This window comes from Portunus trituberculatus, chromosome 38, assembly GCF_017591435.1.
Source record: "Portunus trituberculatus isolate SZX2019 chromosome 38, ASM1759143v1, whole genome shotgun sequence".
Classification (NCBI taxonomy): domain Eukaryota; kingdom Metazoa; phylum Arthropoda; class Malacostraca; order Decapoda; family Portunidae; genus Portunus; species Portunus trituberculatus.
In genome coordinates, this window is record NC_059292.1 from 4,270,982 (window position 1) to 4,280,981 (window position 10,000).

The 10,000-nt window shown below is 47.5% G+C and overlaps 2 protein-coding genes across 13 annotated transcripts in view; one reads left to right on the forward strand and one right to left on the reverse strand.

The window, feature by feature from the left end:
* The window catches only part of LOC123515072, a 76,826-nt gene that overhangs the window by 16,083 nt on the left and 50,743 nt on the right, over positions 1-10,000 (reverse strand). For 3 of the 12 annotated variants that reach the window (XR_006677755.1, XR_006677754.1, XR_006677759.1), the window contains exon 3: positions 4,089-4,634. The exons of 5 other annotated variants lie outside the window; for them this stretch is intronic. The gene's annotated coding sequence lies outside the window, so the exon portion shown is untranslated. The remainder of the gene's footprint in view (positions 1-4,088; positions 4,635-10,000) is intronic. 4 more of the 12 variants (XR_006677756.1, XR_006677758.1, XR_006677757.1 and 1 more) reach the window with 2 other exon arrangements.
* LOC123515068 (homeobox protein aristaless-like 4) overlaps positions 2,442-10,000 on the forward strand; it is a 54,824-nt gene continuing 47,265 nt past the window's right edge. The window contains exon 1 of the mRNA XM_045273473.1: positions 2,442-3,811. Coding sequence (XP_045129408.1) covers positions 3,166-3,811 — 646 coding nt within the window. The 5' untranslated portion in view covers positions 2,442-3,165. The remainder of the gene's footprint in view (positions 3,812-10,000) is intronic.

Sequence of the window (10,000 nt, forward strand, 5' to 3'; positions counted from 1 at the left end):
ACGCCGCCTACAGCTCCCATTTCGCCTCATTTGAAGGGACAGAAGTGGCGGCGGTGCATGGTACACTGGATGCCACTCGAGGTGTGAGAGGCGGGCGAGAGTGAGCCACTCGGCAGCCACTCACCAACACACGCAATGACTCTCCCTCACTCATTCTATCACTCACACCGCCGCTGACCCTTCTTGTGACGGAGGCTGGGCTGCGGGGCGTTTGGGACACCTCCCCTCTAACTCTATATTAATAGTAGTGGTGGTGGTGGTGGTGGTGTGTGTTGGGGGGAGGGGGGAAATTTTGTTAAACTTGTGATTCTGTGGTTTTACTCTACTATTTGTGTGTGTGTGTGTGTGTGTGTGTTGAAATAGTATATGGTTGGTAGTTAATGAATGAATGAATTAATGAATGAATGAATGAATGAATGAGAGAGAGAGAGAGAGAGAGAGAGAGAGAGAGAGAGAGAGAGAGAGAGAATATTCATCTATCTACTTATCTATTTACAATTTTTTAAGAGCATTATGATATATTGGGTTGCGAGTTTGTGTTATAACATTGTGCGTTGTATTGCTTTGTGCTGAAAATTACTGTGATACTTCTAACACACCGCAACACCACACAACACACATTGCAAAAAAAAAAAAAAAATGCTAGATAGATGAAATGTAATGCCTCCAAAACACCACAACACCACACAACACAATCACACAAGCAAATGACAAAAAAAGCTTAATGGATGTGATGTAATGCCTCCAACACACCACAACACCACACAACACAACCACACGCAAGCAAATGAGAGAAATAATGTTTGATAGATGTGAATTTAACAACTGCAACACACACACACCATCACATCACAGAAGGAAATAACAAGAAAATGCTTAACAGATACGATGTAATGCCTCCAACACACCACAACACCACACAACACAACCTCACAACAAGAAGAAAAAGAAGCAGAAGCATAATAATAATAATAATAATAATAATAATAATAATAATAATAATAATAATAATAATAAGAAGAAGACGAAGAAGAAAAAAATGAAGAAGAAAAACCCATATCAGTGTGTACAGTATCAAGGCAAGCGCTTTCTCTAACCCCTGCACAACACCTCCTCCCATTACTCCTGAATCTGTAAGAACGGAAGCAAAAACAAAGTGTGCAGCAGCCCAGATCAGACCAGGCCAGGCGATCCCCTCCGCCCCTCCGTCGGCTGTCACGCGCGGTGCTAACAAGACGCTTCACTCAGCTACAAATTAGCCTAAGCCCTCACTAAGGACCCGCCCAGCCCTGGATAACGCTCACCTAACGTCAGCCAACACGCACACAGGAATATTTGACCGAAAAGAACATTTGTTTCCTGTATTTATAACTCCTGTGTGTGTCTCTTTCTCTCTCTCTCTCTCTCTCTGTGTGTTTCACTGTTTGATCTGCTGCAGTCTCTGACGAGACAGCCAGACGTTACCCTACGGAACGAGCTCAGAGCTCATTATTTCCGATCTTCGGATAGGCCTGAGACCAGGCACACACCACACACCGGGACAACAAGGTCACAACTCGATTTACATCCCGTACCTACTCACTGCTAGGTGAACAGGGGCTACACGTGAAAGGAGACACACCCAAATATCTCCACCCGGCCAGGGAATCGAACCCCGGTCCTCTGGCTTGTGAAGCAAGCGCTCTAACCACTGAGCTACCGGGCGTGTGTGTGTGTGTGTGTGTGTGTGTCTGTTCTGATGGTGAATATGAAAGTTGGGTGTTCCTTGAGGGAGTTCACTAATGTTTCTCATCGCTGGGGAAGCAGTTGCCAGGGGATCCGAGGGGTCAGGTGTCACACCGGCGGAAAGAGAAGTAGAAGAATGCATTGCCAGTCCTCGTGCCGCTAACACGTATACATGTATGTGGAGTGAGTGAAGAGGGGCGGTTTTGAGTGCAGGGCAGGTGTGTGTGTGTGTGTGTGTGTGTGTGTGTGTGTGTGTGTGTGTGTGTGTGTGTGTGTGTGTGTGTGTGAGAGTGTGAGAGAGAGAGAGAGAGAGAGAGAGAGAGAGAGAGAGAGAGAGAGAGTTGGGCATGGCGGTAGGCGTGGCTAGGTTGGTTGGCTGCTTGACGGGGGCGACAGGCCACGCCCAGGTCTGAGGTGTCGCGGGAGGAGCAGCCAATCAGTGTGGTGGGCCACTCCTCCCCTCGGACCGGTCGCCGCGAGGGGACAACACCGCCTCTTTTACCTTTGCTGCTCGGCCTTAGTAAGGAAACCAGTAAGTATAAATGCAATTGCACGTTAGTCTTTTATAAAGGCACTGGTAAATACTGTCATTCAGCAAAAGAATACCCTAGGGAGGTTGCCCGCTGACAAGTGGCAGCACAAGGCCCCTCCCCTCGGGCACGTGAGGGTGTGGCCGTGTGGCGTGGGAGGGGCCGGGAATGTCAGGGAGGGCCTGGCACTGAGACATCAGTGACTGTGGTGGCACCCTCTCGTTGTGGCACTTGGTCGACGCTCGCACCAGTTCGCGGCGGCGCCACTCCATCCCGCCCCGAGGTAATCAAGTCCAGGTGCTGAGAAGCGCCGCGCCGCGCCTCGCTCATCGCGGAGTTTTTTACAGTGTGTCTCCAGACGCGGGGACGCATGAGCGACCTTCACAGTGAAGTAAGACTGGAGGCCCGTGAGTGGCGCGTCCCGTGAGTGGCAGCGAGGCCGCGACTCGGGCGACGGCGACGGTCCGCGACCTGCCCGCCAGCCGCTCTCTTCATCGTAATTGAGACTGGCACCGCCAGGAGCAGTGCCAAACCTAAGGCACCGTGCCACTCAAGCTGCTGCTGCTGCTGCTCTTGCACTCTTCGAAAATGAGAGTTGACTGCGAAAAATGAGATAAAAGGGAATAAAGTCAGGTGAGCGGGGAGTGAAGGGAGTGAGGCAAGGGAGCCGGCCACCTGACGCCACGCTCACCTTACACCGCTGCGGGTGACATTGTTCACCCTCCTCACTTCACTCTGCCACAAAGTAGTCACAGGTGACAGCTGTCTCCGGTGTCCGCGGTGGCGGGGCAGTTAGGTGTGATTGGTGAGGCACTGGTTTGTGGCGAGATGTGTGAGGTCACCAGCAGTGGCGACTAGTGATCAAAGGTGTGCGTAGCGTTCAGTGAGCAGCGGTGGCGGTGTGCTCACCATGATGAGCTACAACGTGGGTGGCATCAGCGGGGGTGACCTGGGTTATCTGGACAAGGTGGCGCCAAACTCACCTGGAGATCACAAGCGTTTCTTCGTCAATCACTTGCTGGACCTGCCAGACCTGGTGCGGGTGCCTCAGGTGACCTCCCCTTTCCCCCACGACCTGTCCACCCTTCACGCACACAGCGTCCCTGACATGTCCAGCCTGCACCAGCTGCCTGCCTCGCACTTCTATCACAGCGCTCGTTCTCCGTCCCTTCAGCAGCAAGAGCAGCAGCAGCAGCAACAGCAGCAGCTTCAGCACCACCAGCCTCAGCAGCACACGACTCTCTCTCATCCCCATTCACACGTTCAGCAGCAGCAGCAGCAGCAGCAGCAACAACAACACCACCACCACCAGGCAGTGGAGTGCAATTCCGCGTCACAATCACACATTCACCACAACCAAAAGCAGCTGCAAGTACACCAACAGCATCAACAGCAGCGTAACTCCCTCGTGCAGCAGCCCGCCTCTGGTCACATGCAGCAACAACAGCAAATACAGCAGGCGTCTCAGCAGCCCGGCGCAGAACGAGCGGGAACCTGTGCCGCGCCCAAAACAGAAAGATCGCCCGCCTCCGCGCCAGACACCGACAGGAGCGACGGTAAGTGATGAACCTTCCCTTCCATTTGTTTCCTTACAATAACAGTAGCCCTGATGTGTCCACTACACTGAAAGGCAGACATGGCCAGTCTTTTCCTCCATTAAGAAGAGTTTTTCCTAGCGCAGTTCACCTTCCGCTGTACTCGCGCGACACCAATCACTCTGGCATGTGTGTCATCCCGTCACGCCTCACCCTCACCACACTGCCACTTAATGATATACATGTGGTGGCAGGACAGGCGAGGCACGGACAAACTAAATAAGAAAAGCAAACTCACCTTGGGCTTGGGTGGTGCCGTGGCAGCAGACATGGGCGGAGTGGCGCGGACCACAAGCACGTTTTCACTTTCCTCGCTGCATAACTCCCGCGCGGACCAAAAATGTGAGATGGTGACGGGATAGACGAAGAGTTATGTGCCGCAGGTGGTGGCAGAAAACCGTCAGCGCGCCTCACGAGTGGCGGCGCCTCCCTAGGGCGGGGGAGATCCATCATGCATACGTGTGCCGCGGAGTGGCGCCTCCGCGGAGTCTTCACCACACCGAGGAATGAGACAAGGCTGGAAGGAAAATCTCTGTATACGCGTTTGGCAGTCATGAAGCTCCCTCCCGGCATGTGTGCTGCGGCGTGGCGCTGTGCTGCGGCGTGGCGCTGTGCTGCGGCGTGGCGCTGTGCTGCGGCGTGGCGCTGTGCTGTGCTGCGGCGTGGCGCTGTGCTGCGGCGGGGCGCTGTGCTGCGGCGGGGCGCTGTGCTGCGGCGGGGCGCTGTATTGCGGCGTGGCGCTGTACTGCGGCGTGGCGCTGTACTGCGGCGTGGTGCTGTGCTGCTGAAGGGCAAATAAATAATGTATGATTGCTTTTGTCAGTATTGTAAACATTTAAACAATAAAGGTGCAGGTTTCCTGTAGAGACGCAGGCAGCGAGACGCACCACGAATGTTGGGAATGTTGCTATAGTGTATAAACTAACTTTCTTCATAAAGACAACACAAATGTTGCTGTTGTTGCTGACAACTGATGATAATCATAATAATGATGGTAATGGTAATGCTACTACCAACAATTACAATAATAATAATAACGATAATAATGATAATAATAATAATAATAATAATAATAATAATAATAATAATAATAATAATAATAATAATAATAATAATAATAATAATAATAATAATAAATAATAATAATAATAATAATAATAATAATAATAATAATAATAATAATAATAATAATAATAATAATAATAATAATAATAATGATAATAATAATAATCGTGCAGTAGCAAGTCGCCTTCCAAAACACAAGTATCAGGAATAGAATGTGGCTCAGTCTTTTGTTAGTGTGCCTCATGAACATCGCAACCTCTTAAACTGCCAGTGTTGTGAGTTATACATATATAGTGTACCTCCGCGTCAGGAGTCTCCGTGCCTTGTTGCGAGAAGAGGAGTTGGGAGCGAGAGTAGTGTTAGTCGCCGCTAATCGCCTTAAGAACGCATGTAAACAGGAGAAGCTGCAAGAAGCCATCAGGCTTTCGTGTGGTAATGCCTGCCTGTTTGAAACACCACTACACCAGTCTCGTCATGACCTCACCAGCGGCACCATGGTCGTCTAAATAATGCAACTCTTCAATACTGGGACACCCTTTTCCCTTGAGATTTGTGTACGATAAGACCATTTTACTGACATCAGGAAGGGTCTATGGAGGTCAGAAGATAATGACCAAAGTCTTCACTATTCTAATCCCTCACACAAGTTTTTGAAACTGTATAAAATCATCAAATAGTAACCAGAATGCATATGGAAACGCGTTATGACACAGAGGGGGTTAATATGCATTGGCGCTAGTATAAAGAGAACATTCAGTGGCCTAGTTGTGTTAATCGTAAACCACACATCTGTACCACGACACATCGCGGTCACAACGTAGATTGAAAGTTGTAGTCACTTTTACCAGAGTTGAAGTCTTGAAGGAAACTGGTAATTTTTAAGATATCGAAGAGAGAGAGAGAGAGAGAGAGAGAGAGAGAGAGAGAGAGAGAGAGAGAGAGAGAGAGAGAGAGAGAGAGAGAGAGAGAGAGAGAGAGAGAGAGAGAGAGAGAGAGAGAGAGAGAGAGAGAGAGAGAGAGAGAGAGAGAGAGAGAGAGAGAGAGAGAGAGAGAGAGAGAGAGAGAGAGAGAGAGAGAGAGAGAGAGAGAGAGAGAGAGAGAGAGAGAGAGAGAGAGAGAGAGAGAGAGAGAGAGAGAGAGAGAGAGAGAGAGAGAGAGAGAGAGAGAGAGAGAGAGAGAGAGAGAGAGAGAGAGAGAGAGAGAGAGAGAGAGAGAGAGAGAGAGAGAGAGAGAGAGAGAGAGAGAGAGAGAGAGAGAGAGAGAGAGAGAGAGAGAGAGAGAGAGAGAGAGAGAGAGAGAGAGAGAGAGAGAGAGAGAGAGAGAGAGAGAGAGAGAGAGAGAGAGAGAGAGAGAGAGAGAGAGAGAGAGAGAGAGAGAGAGAGAGAGAGAGAGAGAGAGAGAGAGAGAGAGAGAGAGAGAGAGAGAGAGAGAGAGAGAGAGAGAGAGAGAGAGAGAGAGAGAGAGAGAGAGAGAGAGAGAGAGAGAGAGAGAGAGAGAGAGAGAGAGAGAGAGAGAGAGAGAGAGAGAGAGAGAGAGAGAGAGAGAGAGAGAGAGAGAGAGAGAGAGAGAGAGAGAGAGAGAGAGAGAGAGAATGCTCATCAACCACGTCTGCTTCAGAGGCACTGCGGCGGCAAGAGGGAGCTTTCAAGACATTTATCCCTTTTTTTTTTTTTTTTGGCTAACACTCGGACCTGCAAGGGGACTGGCAACTAAATAGGCCTCTTTTTCGCTTTATACTGCCATTGGCCAGTTTTTCCCTATTATATGAAAAAAAGACACTTTGCAGGGCGCCTCTTTAACTAACCTGCCTCCACTACCACGGAAGGGACCGAACAATATAAACATGGACCATATTCTGAGACACTTCTGCCCCACATCACACGCAACTTCCAAAAGACTTTAGTTGTAGTGACGTATGTTTTTAGGGTGTTTTTTGGTATTCTAGTGACAGATTGACAAGACTTTTACGTTATTTACAGGAGAAATAGTCTTGAGAACCCGGCCAATCATCTCTGTAGCCTTTGAAAATAGTCGTGTTGAGGGAGCAAAGCGTTTCTGAATCCTGGACTAAGGTAGTGCTTTTTGGTATTCGTGACATATTAACAAGATTTTTACATTATTTCCCCAAAAAAAAAAAACTCCTGAAAACCCTGCTAATCACCTCTGTAGCCTTTGAAAATAGTCGCGATGAGGGAGCAAAGCGTTTCTGAATACTGGCTTACTCTCGCCTTCACAGATGTCAAAAGCCGACTGTTTAGCTGAGTCTGGCAGTGAGTGAGTTACAGATGCATGGTCTACTGGGCAGTATAGGATAAGTACATTGAAAATAGTGATAATTAAATAATCGCCTTCATCTAAGAGGCAGAATACACGGGCCTCATTTAGAGTTATAGACGACTTAGCTACTGGCGATAAATGCTAAGGAAGATAAAAAAAAAATAGTTAAATAGAATATATGAATAAATAGATCGACAAAACCAAGTGAATGATGAAGCAGGAGTCCTTTAGAGTTTGAATCGGGCTTAGTTCAGAATTAACTCAGTCAAGCCAGGAAGGAATCTGTGCGTGGCGACCAAAGGAATCAACGAAGCTATCAAATGAAAAAAAATAAAACTACTACTACTACTACTACTACTACTACTACTACTACTACTACTACTACTACTACTACTACTACTGCTACTACTACTACTAATAATAATGGTAATATTTTTGCGTATGACAGAGAGAGAGAGAGAGAGAGAGAGAGAGAGAGAGAGAGAGAGAGAGATTCGCCAGTCATTACTATGCATACTGTCTTATCGCCTACAGTTTCAGCCGTGTCAGTACAAAGGAAGGAGTGTGGTGGTGGTGGTGGTGGTGACTGGTGATGGTGGTGGTGATGATGATGGCTATGGTGATGACTGTGGTGGTGACTGCGTAGTGAAGGAGTGTACAATGGGAGGAGTGTGGTGGTGGTGGTGATGATGGCTATGGTGATGACTGTGGTGGTGATGAAGGAGTGGGTGGTGGTGGTGGTGGTGATGATGACTATGGTGATGACGGTGGTGGTGATTGTGTAGTGAAGGAGTATACAATGGAAGGAGTGTGGTGGTGGTGGTGGTGGTGGTGACGGGAAGACTGTGGTGGAGGAGTGAAGGGAAGTGATGGCAATCTTAATAATGTTAATAGAGTGTTTGTGTCTGTATATTTAGCTGTCAGTTCCTTTGTTTGTCTGTGTCATTCTATTAGTTAGCTTCGAACCCATTCTCTCTCTCTCTCTCTCTCTCTCTCTCTCTCTCTCTCTCTCTCCAATTAATCATTTCATCTCCTTATATGGATGGCTAGCTACCTATCTATTTATCTTTATTCACCCATCTATCTATCTAAAAACAACCTCTAATTTATCCACACAAATATAAGACTGATATAAATACTCGTCAAAGCATTTATCTGTATTGATTCTTCCTTTAATCCTCATCATCATTTAAAAGGAAACATTCAGTCTACGTACAGTGCAGGAATTACAAATCAAATAGCGTCACTTCACAACAAACACGAAGTTATCAAAATAATACATGATGCGATACTCTGATTTGGCGTGGTGCGCGGTATTGTTAAAGCAAAATGGCCCTCATAGTTTTGTGTGTGTGTGTGTGTGTGTGTGTGTGTGTGTGTGTGTGTGTGTGTGTGTGTGTGTGTGTGTGTGTGTGTGTGTGTGTGTGTGTATTTTACCTCGTCTTGGTTCCTTCGTTCCGTCAGTGGGTTTTATTTCAGTGTGTGTCTGCTTGAACTAACTCAGCGCGACAGTGTGTGCCTACTGATATGTGCATGAGAGAGAGAGAGAGAGAGAGAGAGAGAGAGAGAGAGAGAGAGAGAGAGAGAGAGAGAGAGAGTGTGTGTGTGTGTGTGTGTGTGTGTGTGTGTGTGTGTGTTAGGAATGCATAGAATAATAACAAGAACAACAACATCAACAACAACAGCAACAACACACACACACACACACACACACACACACACACACACATTTCCCATTTTAACCGTGGCAAGTCTTAAGTTAACCTTGTAACAACGAGCAAGAGCGAGCCTAGCCTTGTGTTGGTCCCCGAGGCAGGCAGACAGGACACTACATCTGGGTTTTAACAGCACCAACATAATAGGAACACAGAAAGAAGCCGAGCGGTGGGGTATTTAAATGCGATCGTATGAGGGAAACCTGATAGCGGGCACAGAGGTTGAGCTGTGTTCCCCGGCGCAGCTGAGGTGGCGAGGCTCTCCTTCACCCCTCACACACACACACACACACACACACACACACACACACACACACACACACACACACACACACACACACACACACACACACACACACACACACAATTAGGCGCTTTCTTTCACTTGATAATGATGGTGTAATTCTATGATTCACGTGGTATGAAGAGCCCGGCCCGCTTGTTCGTGTGTTAGTAATTAGTGAAATGCGATTAATATACAAGCGTCGTGCTGTGATGCAAGTGCGTGGGATACTTTGCCTCAAACTCTCCTCTGAATTAACGTGGCCGTCGAGACTGTCCCGTAAACTAAATGATAGAGCATGTATTAATCATTGTTCTGCAAGGCGTGGTAGTGTCCCTCCTGCATCAAAAACATAAAGCGCATTTGAACAGTTAGGAAGTTGCAATTAACCCTTCGGTACTATAAGGCGGTTTCATATTCACTCTGCTTACTATTTGGTGATTTTATCCAGCTTCAAAAACTTATGTCGGGATTAAAATAGTGAAGACTCTTGCCATTAATCCTCTGACCTCCATGGATCCTTAACGTAATGAAAATCGTCTTATCATACTCAAAATTTAAGGTAGAAATGGATCTCGGTACTGTATTGGTTAAGAAGCCATCACTCCTACTCGCGACAGTCATTTATCGAGTCTTGGAAAGTTCGCTACTAACTCTGGACAACTAACAACGTGCCTTTACCCAGTCGACGTCACTCATCCGTCGCTCTATTTGTAAGGCAGCTCCTCATCCGTTAAAAGCTTTCCATTGGGTCGATACTAACACCACGATTACCAAGTGTATTTCAGTCATCCACCGCTCTGTTTCTAA